At 41.6% G+C, this 13,244-nt stretch overlaps 1 protein-coding gene across 4 annotated transcripts; it reads left to right on the top strand.

Annotated features, from left to right (window-relative positions):
• On the top strand, positions 1 to 11,825 carry tsku (tsukushi small leucine rich proteoglycan homolog (Xenopus laevis)). 4 transcript variants are annotated; one of them, XM_004543916.6, is made up of 3 exons: positions 1 to 251; positions 7,145 to 7,456; positions 8,682 to 11,825. In XM_004543916.6, the coding sequence occupies exons 1-3, from the start codon at positions 237 to 239 to the stop codon at positions 9,420 to 9,422; spliced, it is 1,068 nt and encodes a 355-aa protein (XP_004543973.1). In that variant the 5' UTR covers positions 1 to 236; the 3' UTR covers positions 9,423 to 11,825. The 4 variants fall into 4 exon arrangements, with proteins under 4 accessions (XP_004543973.1, XP_004543976.1, XP_004543975.1 ...); XM_004543919.4 differs by lacking the exon at positions 1 to 251 and adding an exon at positions 801 to 1,105; XM_004543918.5 differs by lacking the exon at positions 1 to 251 and adding an exon at positions 6,337 to 6,431.
• Positions 11,826 to 13,244: the final 1,419 nt, after the last annotated feature.

Genomic DNA, 13,244 nt, shown 5'->3' with positions numbered 1-13,244 from the left:
TTTTTTTAAGTGGGCGCTAAAGCGGAATGGAGGAGGATGGGAACAGACGAGTGTGTCCCGGTGTTTCCAGCTCCTGATAGTTTACTGCGGCGGAGCAGAGCATACTGTCAGAGGGGTTTTGCAGAGCTCATGACGACTAGCAGACAGACGAGCCAGCGGGACACGAGAGAGCGGCGGGGGGCTGGAAAATGGGAGCGGTGAAGTGAAAAAAAGCAGCCGAAAAGCGGACTGCCTGGATGGAAGGCACCAAAGTAAGTTCCTGGAAACACAGAGTAATGAGAAAAGTAACAATGTCGCGTTTTCCCCCTCTTCTTTTTTACCCTCTCCCTTCTTCGTCTGCTTATTTTTTGTCTTCCAAGCTGTTAAATGTTGTCGGACAGAGAGCCCTGAGCAGAGGAGGGTGAGACATCTGGCCAGCTCAGATTTCACGTTTGCCTCTGTTTAAGAAACCGCCCCTGGTGTCCCGACTGACCCGACCGGGCTCTTGCGTGTCGTTAGCTCATGCTGTCCGGACACAGAGGGAGAAATAAACTTTATGGTGCTTGTCTGCTGTGAACGATGCGCGCTGAGGTGACACGCAGAGCTGCAGTGACAGCTGAGAGGGGCGGGGTTGGCAATAAAAGTATGTAAACTGTTCTTGGAAATGAGCATGTGAGGTTTTTTTTTAAAAGTTATTCTAGTGTATTTAAGCAAAAGACCCCCCCAACCCACCCCACCCCCAGCTCTGCCACGTACAGCTGCAGGAAATTTGATCTGCAGACAGAGGTGTCCGTGCAGTGCGTGGGTACCCGCCTCCCCTCTCGCAGGGCATGGCACGACGGTTTAAGTTGTGGCAATGCTGACAGAGCTGCGGCACTTTTTGCGAGCGTTTGGTCGGCTTTTTACGATGAAAAAGAGGAAGAGAAACTCTGACACTGACACAAAGCCATAAATGAGAGAGAAGAGGATATATAGATGAAAATAGAAGCAAATAAAAGCTCTGCACTCACATTTTCTTCACATTTACTGATGCAGTCCAAATCCCCTCCTTTGAGCTTGACCAATATTTTTTTTTGGAGCCGATATTGATTATGTCCCCTCCAACAATACTGTCATTGTTAAATCGGTGAGTATTCTTTATTTTTATTATTTTTATTTTTTTTCTATATATACACAAAAAATGAACAAACAGTATATTGAAGTTGCATTAGAAAGGTGGAAATGATTGGGCTAGTGCTGGGGAAATATTGGCCTGTTTGACAGATTTCAGCTTCAGGCTAAAACAAGATTAAATCTGGACAGCGTTGGAGAAATTTGGCCTTTCTCGCTCAGGATGGGCAATTCAAGAAACAGCACTGTTTGGCCAACAGTGCACAGTTGTAGCAGAGTTTGGGGTTTTTATGCTAGCGCTACCCAGCAGTAAGGTTTGTGCTAGATCGCCTATTTGTTATTATTAGTAGTTTTTTTTCTCAAAATTCCTTTGCTGTAATTGTGTTAGGCTTTGCCTGTTTTTCCTCTTTGTGTTTTCATCTTCTTCTTTTGGTTATGGCTCATCTGCTTCCATCTCACCCTGTCCTTAGCATCCTCTTCTGGCACACCAACCCTTTGCATGTCCTCCTGCATGGTTGTACTATTTGTATAGCAGCAACAAATCCACAGGCGGTATCAAAGACGTAGCCTTTTAGGTTTGTGAAATTCCATACTGACGTTATTGTCCTAGGTTTTTTTTTCCATTTTTTTTTCTTAATTTCTTTATTCATTATTGCCATCTTCTGGCTGTATAGAAGTGTTATATCTTATCAGGCAGAGGTAATGTGATGCAGTGAATTCAACTTTTTGTAGCATTTTTCTAATCACACTGACAGCTAAAAGCAGTAAAAGCACTACAAAAAGACCATGTGATGTGGTGACCTGTTGGGGGGGAAAGGGGTAGCAGCTTAAATTACCTTCTCCAAATAGTCAGGATGGTCTAGGAGAGGATACCACCTGGGGAGTACATGCAGGGGGGAGTACATGCAGGGGAGGAGTTATCTGGTGTTTTTTTTTTTTTCTTTCCTCCATATTTGTGTTATCAAATATAAAACCGACCTTGTAAGGAGCTGGCAAGATAAAGACTATTTTAGTGTTTAGTACCTGCTTAGTCAAGAGATGTAAACCTATGAAAATTGCAGAATGACACTACTTCTAAACTACCCAGAGTTAATCTTTCCTGGTTGAATGGGCTGATACTAACTGACTGATGTCTCAGGCAGCTAGTTTTGGCTACAGTACTAGATTACTATTACTGCTGCATGGCTATGTAAGCAGTATTTTCATGCTGTACCTGCTGATGATTATTCTACCAGCCTTGTAAACTTTTTGGTAATTTCTACTAATATATATGTGTATAAAATGATCACATACTACAATTACCTGTGTAAAGAGGCCATCCAGATAAACATCCAGCGAGTTATTTTTATTCTGAAGTACTGTCCTGCTAGCTTTTCAGAGTGCATTGGGATGAATGTGATTAGTCTCTTTGCCTCAGATTTTATTTATTCGCCAGAACTGCTGGCGTTTCATTGGCACCTAATTGTTTTAAAACACTTAAGCAGTGCTGGTTTAATTCAAACTTCTCGTCTCCACCTCATTGTCATGCATTAATTTGGCTTAAAAGGATTAGTGCAGCATCCATCTTCTAATTACACACTTTTTAGTCTTCAGCTTGAAGATTAAATTGGGACAGAGAAGTCTCAGTGACATAACGAATACATCAGAGCACTGGAGGATGCTAAACGCATTGGGGGCTCAAAGAGGTCTGACTCAGATGGAAATGAATACATTTTAAATGGGAGGACTAAATAGAGAGATAGTTAGATAAGTAACGCTTTAAAATGTGCCTGCAGTATATTTGTATTCTACAAATTTGGTTACATTTAGATAAAGAAGACACAGTAGAAAATCTTTTATTTGAACTTGCACAAGGATTTTGCTTGCAGGCAAATAAAAGCGATGCTTTTCGATTGACTTTTGACACATTTATCTGATAAGTCTGATCACACTACAGCAAATTGAGCAACAGTGTGATAATATTTTGCAAAACTCTTGCAAAGATAAGATTGATCCCATAAAAATAATCACTGTGCATGTGTTCATATATAACTAATGGCTGATAAATCCTCAGGGGCCAGCAGAGGTTAATGTGCGGCTTTCACGGGATGAAGAGGTGTGAGAAGACCTCTGAAAGCGAGAACATGTCGGAGGCTGATTTCACAGTCCTTTGCCAATTGCCCTCTCAGGGGGGCTTTTGTAGCTCGTGCTGCTGTTGGATAATTGCAGCAGTTAGAATGTGTCTGATCTGGAGGCGCTGCCTGCAGTGGTTTGCTGTTAGCTGAGATTTATTGGCAAGAAGCTGGGAAGCACACCTGGCGCAGAAAGTTCAGCACTAATGCGGAGGGAGCGAACAGTGGAGGAGGGGGAGAAGGGTTGATGAAAGTGGCTGGATAACCACAGAAGTGACAAACTGCTGAAGAGCACTTGGTTTTACAGTTTTCCACATATAGGCCACGTCCACACTAGCCCGGATAGATTTGAAAATGACGTTTTCGTCTGAAAACGCTCCGCATCCACACTAGCGTTTTCAGTCATTTTCACAGAGTTGTGCGTCCACATTGAAATAGCCAAAAACGCTTACTTTCCAGCATTGCGCATGCGTGAAACGCAAGAAGATTCGGCCTGCCTCATTTCTGTCTGCCGTTTATTTACTTTCTGGCTCGTTGAAACGTCGTGGCAAAAGTTTTTTTTAAATGGACTAACAATGAGGTGGAGTTGTTGCTGCGAGTAACACAAAAGTACAAAGTTGCAAAAGAGTGAGAATTAAATTATTTGAAGCATGTACAAACTGATATCAATCTTTAATAGGGCTGTCAAAATTGAGAGCAAACAAAACAACTGCTGTATAATGTTCTCCGCTATCTTTGTTGAATTGGTCACATGACTGCATCACATGACTAAAATTCGTCATCGTTTTCGAAAGTCTCCATTTTCGCTGTCAACACTGCGACGCGAAGCACCGTCTTCAAGTGTATTCGTTTTCGAGAGCGTTTTCAAAACGCAGTCTCAGTGTGGACGGGAGGCCAAAACGGAGAGAAAACGATGAGAAAACGATTTTCAAACGAAAACGCATTAGTGTGGACGTAGCCATAGTCTGCCTATAGCATTCCTCTCTGTAGTTCCAGGTTGGGCTGAAGTAAAAGTTCTGTGTCCGTGTGCCTACGTAGAGCCTACATCTAGGGGTGTTCAATGTGCTCCTGTAAACTCATAAAAAAAACCTGTATAATTGAGCTTATTGGAAAAAAAACATTGAATATCAAAAATACAGCTGGGATAGGCTCCAGCGCCCCCCGCGACCCTGAAAAAAAGGATAAGCGGAAGCGAATGGATGGATGGACAGTATGAAAAGTACAGACGGTGGCAGCAGTGCTTTCATTGCTTCTAACACTCACTTGAGGACTTTATGTGTTATAACCTCACTGTTTTCCACGCCTGGCTGGTGAACCAGCAACAGCACAAGCACGAGTAGCCCACAGACCGGTTGTACCACATACTTTGGTCACTGCCTCCATCTGACAACAGACCAAGGTCATTTTAGTTTACTAAAACTGGATGTGAAAAACATTTTAGGTAACTAAAATAAATATAAAAGACCTTTTGAAAAAAATTGAAATAAACTGAAAGGATTCTGTGAACTACAAAAATTTGGAAGAAATTTAAATTTGATCAAAACTTGCCTTATGAGACATTCATGGACTTGCTTTTTGAGACTTTAGATGTCTACAAGACTGAGAGTCAACTGCTTTCATTGTTTTTTGTTTTTTTTTTGTAATACCTGTGCTGAAATCTTGCCTCTGACATATGTCCTCCACACAATCATAAATAATAAAAACTAAATCCAAGTCTGAAACTAATAGAAACTAGCTCTCTATGGTCTGCTAACCAGTGTTAATGAATTTTGATTCGGTTTTAGTCCTAGTCTTATTTTCCTTGATATTAAATGTGAATTTTGTCCTTATGTCTGCGCTTCTCTTCCGCCCACACATGGGTGGAGCCAGCTGTACCATTTCCCATTTAAAAAAAAAAAAAAAAAAAAAAGATATTCTGATTGGATTTTGTATCTCCAAAATATTTTCATCTAGTTTTTATTTGATGACAAAAGTGTCGTACATTTCATCAAAGTTTTTTCATTTTTTTTCTTGTGTTCATCTGGGGGAAAAAAAGCCATTGATAAAAAACAATGATAAAAATTGTTTGTCGTGAAAGTAAACAGTGTTGCTAATGCACTTCAACTGGGAAATCAGTAGACCTAAACCATTCTTTATGACAATCAGTTTTCATACATAAGATTTTAAATGTAGACTCAGAGAGATCTTTCTTGAATGAATTCATTAGCAGCTGTGGCTTAGGAGGTAAATTGTCTACCAATTGGAAAGTTGGATGAACAAATTTGTGGCTACTTGCATCTGCATGTTGAACTGTTGGGCAAAATACTGAACTCCCAAGTTGCTCCTGATGCATCTATGTGAGTGTGTGTGATTGGGTGAATGAGCCTTTTAGTTTAAAAAAAATAAAGTTGCATGTGAACTGTGCTGCTTGCAAAGAACTCAGCGTTCCAACGTGCCCCTTCATGTCTGGTCAAAACGTGCAGCTCGGGGGACGTGCACAGTCCGCACTTGGAACGCACAGTCACGGCTTTCTATCGCTTTTACAGATTAACCAATAGCAGTGTGTACAGGGGTCAAAACAGCCAAACACTGCACAGAGGTGAGCGGCTTTGGCTGAGCAGACTTTGAGCCCGTTGTAATCGGCACGCATATGTTAAACAGCAAGTAATGTGTAACTACGCTCCTCACGCTCATACACAATGTAAGGGAAATAAATTTTAACTCTTTCTAGGTGTTACTGAAAATGCATTTTGCATTTATTGGAAAGCCTTAAAATTAAATGCATTCATACTGAATTTTGTGCTCTTGGTAATGTCCAATAAAAAAGTGGAACTTCTAAGAGTTTTTTTTTTTTTTTTTTTAAATTTGTAACAACATGACAGTTATTCTAGTTTACTTATTTAAAAACAGGAGGGCAAGGGTGTCATTTTCTCATAGCTATACTGGTGCAAAGCTGCAGGTTTTATCTTTTAACACATACTCTTCTGTGTAATGCATGCAACAACTTCACCATGACTTTTCACTTCTAACTATTACACAACTCTTAACCTCTGTCCATTTTCTGTGTGTGTGTGTGTGTGTGTGTGTGTGTGTGTGTGTGTGTGTGTGTGTGTGTGTGTGTGTGTGTGTGTGTGTGTGTGTGTGTGTGTGTGTGAGTGTACTTGTTGCCTTAGTTGAACTGCGTGACTAGACACTGTTAAGCTCCCATTCATTCCGATACACACAGAGGGAGCACACAAGAGCTGAATATAGGTATGACTGGCTATTCTCTGGTTTGGTCTTGGTTCAGTTTTGCAGTATTTTTATTGGATGATTATATATTTATTCTGCAATTTATTCTCTTTTTAAAGCTTTCTAAAATTGTGGAGCAATTTTTAAATTTCAGTCATTTCATTTATAAAGTTTCTTTCCGTATTTGCTGTGCTTTACAGTGCAGTCACATAGAAATAGCATTTCAGAAGGAGAAATTGTTTCTGACTGTGTCTTCTTAATACACCGAGGCTCAGAGGATGTGGGCACATCTCTCTTATTTTTTTTTCTCCCTAATTTCAAAATGGATCAAAGATTTACGATACACTCAGTTTTATAACTATGCGTATGCATTCTAGTGAGTTGACTAAGAAAGTGCAAATGAACTCATTGATCAAAGAAATTAGGTCACACCCATTGGGAAGCCAAAAGAGAGAGGGAGAGAGACAGAGAAGGGGGAAATTGGGGCTACTCAAGTTGCACAAATAAAAGCGTGAAGTCTTTTTCTCAGAGCTATACAAAAGCCTTCACAGCTCCTCAAATTTCTAAAATCCAGGTACTCTGTTCGGTAGTTCATGCAAGGTTGGATTTGATGGTGAGTGAGAGGTGCAGTTTCTCCAGATGGCAACTGTGCCCAGGAACCGTTTTTAACCTGGCAGGCAGGAGTGTTGTTAAGAGGGCTGTTAATGTAAATAGTGAATTTGTTCTCTCTCCAGAGAATAATGGCTCTCTTGCTGTGGCTCGGTCTCTCGCTGCTGGCGGACGCCCAGTCCAGCGGCGTTAAGAACTGCCATCCTGGTTGCCATTGTGAAGTGGAAAGCTTTGGTCTCTTCGACAGCTTCAGCTTGACCAAAGTGGACTGCCGAGGGCTGGGACCCAGCGCCTCCATGCCCATACCAATCCCGCTGGACACTGCTCACTTGGACCTGTCCTCCAATGAAATGGGCCCACTCAGTGACACTATGTTGGCTGGTCCAGGCTACACCACCCTCATCAGTTTGGACCTCAGCAGCAACCACATTACAAAGGTAAGTAGTTTAAAGAACTCCTATATATGTCCTTGACCCACTAAAGACTAAACTTTTACTGGTGGTTTTTCAGGCATTTGGGTTCTTTTTACTGTTTTTTTTTTTTTTTTTTTTTTTTTTTAATTGTTTTGTTTTTGTCATTTGCTGTGTTGCTTTCTGTGTTATTTGCCCAGATTTTGATGTGGCATCTTGCCTGGGATTACCGTAATGACCCTTATATCACTGAAAAGCACAGAGTTGCTGCTTTCAGGAGCCATTGGAAGTTTTGTTATTGAGCCAGTAGTTCAAGAGTTACAATAGTTTGACCTAAAAGTTTAACCTAAACCCATCGAGCACGCCAACGCTCCAATTGGGAGGATTATAGTACTAGTGTAATAATCTTCTGGTACAGTGCTGTAAAAAAAGTATTTTCCTCATTTCTGATTTCTTATTTTTTCTTTCAGATCATCAAACAAATTTTTAATATTAGTAAAATATAACCAGGGTAAATACAAAATGAAGTTTTTAAATGAATGTTTCTTATGGGAAAAAAAGCTGTCCAAACCTACCTGGCTTTGTGTAACAAGGGATTTGTCCCCTGTTAAATCATGATTTGCCAAAGATTCCAAAGAAGGAGAATGTCCGGCTATCAGTTCAAGCCTTGAAGTTCAAACACACTTGTGTTTTGCAGCAGGGCAATAATCTGAAACACACCAGCAAGTCAGCCTCTAAATGGCTAAAAAAACAAACAAAATGAAGGTTTTTGGCCTAGTCAAAGTCAAATTTTTTATGCCTGTTTTTTAAACAAAGATTTATAACTTGGGCTGAATCTGCAGTGTTTTGTAAATTCTACCAGCTTATTCTCACTTAGATTCAGACATACGCAGCTCAGACCTGCTCCCTACTGCCAGCTAGTTTGGAGTGTTATCTCAAGTTTTTAAGGACACAAAATTGATGGAGCCTGATACACAGAGCGGGGTGTTGAGAGAGATAGACGAAGCCAGTTAAAACCTTTTTCACAGTTCACTGGACCGCTAATGGAGCACAATGGACATGCAGCTCTGTAGCTAACACCTCTTCTAGCGTCAGAGATAACAGCTCAAGTATTTGCCCTTTCTGGTCCCATTATGGTGCAGGCTCCACCAGTCTCACAAAATAAATGAAAATATTTACTTGCAGCTTACTGCTCAGTGTTTATTCCTTCTTTTTATCTTTGTTAACTTGTTTCCTTCCTTCATACTTCCAGATAAGCCCCAGCGCACTGTCCAAGCTGCGTTATCTGGAGTCTTTGGATCTGAGCCACAACAGCTTGGAGAGCCTCTCGCCGAGCTGTTTCTCTGGGCTCCCCCTGGTTGAAGTTGACCTCAGCCACAACAGCTTCCGGGAGTTTGACTTGGAGGTGTTTGCTTCCAAGGTTCACAGTGAACCTGTTAGTGTGGATCTGTCTCAAAACAAGCTTGTTTCAGTCTCTGCTGCTTTGTACGGCCGAGTTTTACACATCCAGAGCTTAACTCTGTCGTCAAACCAGCTGTCGAGCGTGCCGAGCCTGGCGGGACTTCTTCTGAGGTATCTCAATCTGGATGGAAACCCCATCAGACAAATCACAGAGGGAGCCTTTGCTCAGCTGAAAGATCTGGTTTATTTATCTCTGAGTGGCCTCCCCGAACTCGAACACATCAGGCCAATGGGCTTCAAAGGTCTCCAGAGCCTGCAAGTTCTGGATCTCTCAAACAACCCGAAGCTCAAGAGCCTGAGCCCCACAGTGTTTAGTGGGCTAGACTCTCTGCAGGAGCTGAATTTGACCGGTTCTGGCGTAGCATCCTTGCCAGCTAACATGCTGACCCATCTGCCCAGCATTAAGAGTATCACACTGGGACGAAACAACCATTGCTGGAGGACCCAGAAACAGGGACTGTTCCACCGGCAGATGGGGCAGGTCCAGCATAACGAGGTGCTGACCTGTAACACAGACGGCATTGTGCTGTGAGGGAATGGACTGCTTCTTGGAGCCTTGATACCAGAGCTGTGCCTTCATTTGCTTAGAGATGAAAACACTTTTATTTGTGTGTGTGTGTGTGTGTGTGTGTGTGTTGCTCTTATTAAGTCACAGGGATATTTTGGAGCGTCTTTTAAAGATCTGAGGTAGCCTTCATGAAGTATCATACATGCTGTATCTTTTTAAAACGCAGTCTCTTTTTATGTAGCACATTTTCTTTAAAATGCAGTGTTGTCTAAACTGGTAGAGAACCTGTCATGAAGTCACAACTTAAGCAATGTTTATACATTACTTAAAGTACTGGAGTGTACTTCATGTACGCTCAAGGGATTTTACACCACACCACTGCATTTCTCTGTAAATTTGCTGGTGTAGTTTGAGTGGTATGCAAATGTCCACTCACATATTGCTTCCCATTAGCTTTTAATGGATATCCTAACTTAATAATGACCAAATGAACAAAAAAAGCCAAAAAATATAAGCACCATACTTTGCTGAAGTGACATAACTGCAGGTATGAAAAAAGACAGTCCATAATGAATGTGCCATCTGCATTGATTGTGGCACTAGTACACCTCTTCATGGACAGGAACACTGTGGGAAGGCAGCCCACTCTTCAGTCAGTGCAGCCCAGAGTTGCTGCTGAATCTGTGGAGAGGAACTCCACAGGTTTCATGTGGTTGAGATCAGGGCTTATTGCTCATTGGCATCTTGTCTGGCGGTCCGCCCTGCCTCTGTCATTCTAATGGGACGATCATGGTCAGGTTGCCCCAGATGGGATTTTTTCCAAACCTATGATGGCTTTTTCATAGGGTTGGGTGTGTTTGATAGAGGAGTGGCCATCTGGGGTACTTTGGGTAAAGGCATTGTGACACTCTTTGCTAAAATAAAATGTTGGGAATTATCAAAAAAGCAACCCCACAATAGAGAAAAACTCTTCCCAAATTGGGCCAAAAGTAGAGTGGTGTGTTATTAAATCCCTTGAGTGTACTTCAAAGCGGACCACATTACGATTTAATTGCACTTATTAGATTTGCGGTACTGTTTTATAATAATGCACTTAAACCTTTGGAAAATATCATTCCTTCAAAGTGTTGCTGAGAACGACAGCACTGAGGGACTTTTGTTGACCGGTGACCACTAAGATTTTTCATGTGATATTGAATGTGACGCTTGACAGAAAAGGTTAGGGGAGGGTTTTCTTTAGAAGACTGATACCACTCTTATGTTTTTAGAATGAAGTTTATCTTTGCTCAAAGACTGGACGCAGAGAAAGCAGACTAGCTCTGTTGGAAGAACCAGCTTTCCACCGACAAGCCACCGGTGCCTGATCCGAAAACTGGTTCCACGCACTCCCACCGAAATGAGACTGATACCAAGAAAAACTGCTTTTCTTACCGCTGTTGATGACATCAGATGCTACAAATTCTTAGATCATTCACAGATTCTGTCAGTATCCCACGGATTATTGCTCAACTTTTCCTGCGTAGCACTAACAATCTCCAGCGCTCAAACCTATTTAATCGTCAGCCGGTGATTAAGAATCACAAGCACCATCATTGCAGCACTTGAAGTAAGGTTTATTTAACATGTCCTTGCCTGCTTTGCTTATTCCATGGAAACACAGTCCACCTACAAGAGATACAACCCGTTCATTTGCTGGATTTTCTCACTTTTTTGTACAGAACCAGGCTGTCTTCGTATAACCCTGTATTCAGTCTTAATGTTAAGCTACGCCAACAGTGGCTGCTGGTTAACGCAAGTATTTCACACAAAAACAACTCCCCCAAAAAACATTGAACTCTAGAATCCAGGGAGCAGATTCCTTTAAGTGCGTGGGAAACAAAGTCAAGTCTTGCTACACATGCTGAGGGTAAAATTATTTTCCTTGTTACACCCACAAAATGACCATTTCATTACTTGATTTTTTTGTTTGCTTGTTTGTTTGCTTGTTTTTTGTGCCCATTGAGCCCGAGCTGAACTGTTCCTTTCCACAGCTACACTACAAAACAGGACGTAAGCGTCCTCGACCGTGCAGACCTGGAGTTGCAGTTACTCCCGGTCACATTGTCCTCCATCTGAGCGGGATGGTTTTCATAGCAGATTGGCTCATATCCAGTATTATTATCACTTGTTATCACATACTTGGTGATGAAAAGATGCCAGTATGTGTTAATGTTTAAACATCGAGCAGCGCTGTGCTTACCTTGGCATTCCTGTGGCATTCAGTGCAGCCTCAAGACTGCACATTAGGGTTTTATTGATGTCTGCAATCTGTAAAGGCGCGATATTTGAAAGCATATCCAATCTTTTCAGTTTAAGTGGAGGAGACTTTATATTTGTATGTATGTAACTATGCTGTATATAACTTTATATAAAATGTGACTATTCTTACATCCTTTGACTGCTTTAATTCTTTGTGACGTAAGAATGGGAACAATTATTCTGTGTACCGGCCGAGGAAATGAAACACATTCAAAACTGAATCGCATGCGAGGAAATATTGTGTCAGTGTCTGTGCCGCATTTAACATTTTGCTCCAGTTTTTCATAGAAAGTGTGTGCAATATGTGCCTGACTCACAGCAAAGGGTGTGTCTCTGCAGGACACGAGGAAAAGCTTAGATCTCTGCGGTTTGTGTCGCTTTCACAACTCAGAAACTTTATTTACACGCATGCACAGACCCATACGGGCACGCTTGTGCTCCTGAATAGCTTTTTTTAAAAAAAAAAGAAAAAATTGGGACACGCACAAAGGTTTGTCAGGCTTATATGCCACAGTGCGCTGGTAACCTGCCAAGGAGGTGACAGCGAAGGAGCCGAGCTGAGAAAGGAGAAAAGGGGGAAAGAGAAGTGGGTGTCCAACACGGCAGCTTGCAGATTTTCTGTGTGTCTGTGTGTGTGTTTGGCAACAAGTGGTATCCAAGATGGAAAAACGTCACACTGTGCCCTGTGTTCTGTGACACTTTGTTCAAACTACAAGAAAAAAACAAAAACAAAGGGGGAAGAAAAGTGACTAATTAACGGATTTTCAGAGATTGCATCAGAGGCCGACCACATGTGTTACATCTTGAAAAATGACCTGGAGAATACAGAGGGTTTATGGGTAAGTTTGCTTATGTCATGCAGTTCTAACTTGTGAGTGGGACCCTCAGTGGATTGATCCCACAGCACAAAACTTTTCCAGATGTTTTTTTTCTTCTTTTTTTCCCCCTGTCTTGTGTGATGCAGTGTTGTGTTTATACCTAAGGAAGCAATTCAAAAAAAAGAAAAAGAAAGCAATCCCAGCTGTATTCAGTAGTGGCACAATAGCTTAAACACTTTCAAAAAATCCCTCTGGTTCTATAATCATAACATTTATTTTAAGCATATAATCCAGTGTCCAGAAATGTTTGTGTGAAGTGTAATAACATGTTTAAGAGTGAAAATATGAATAAGACCTTGAGCAGAAAGCTATCCAGGATGGAGACCATGTGTCCGTTTACACATTCCACCGTCGCCTAACAATGTTCCTCTGTGTCTTCAGGGGCATGCACAGATGTGTTGAAAAGGAGCAGAAATGAGCTGTCATGACATCTGTAAGATGCATCACAGTCTAGTACATCCTTGTCTCAGAAGGAAATGGACAGTGGAACATATGCTGCTTATTAATGCAAATAATCAGCCAGTGACACGACAGAAACTCGGCGCATGAAGTTCACGAAGTTTACACGGTGTTATCAAAACTGGACAGTAAAGGAATAGAAAAATGTTGCCCAGCCTGATGAGTCTGCAATTTCTGCTGCGACGTTCAAACAGCATGAAAGCCTGGATCC

The sequence above is a fragment of the Maylandia zebra genome, linkage group LG14 (assembly GCF_041146795.1).
Source record: "Maylandia zebra isolate NMK-2024a linkage group LG14, Mzebra_GT3a, whole genome shotgun sequence".
Taxonomy (NCBI): Eukaryota; Metazoa; Chordata; class Actinopteri; order Cichliformes; family Cichlidae; genus Maylandia; species Maylandia zebra.
This window is presented reverse-complemented; position numbering and strand designations above follow the sequence as displayed.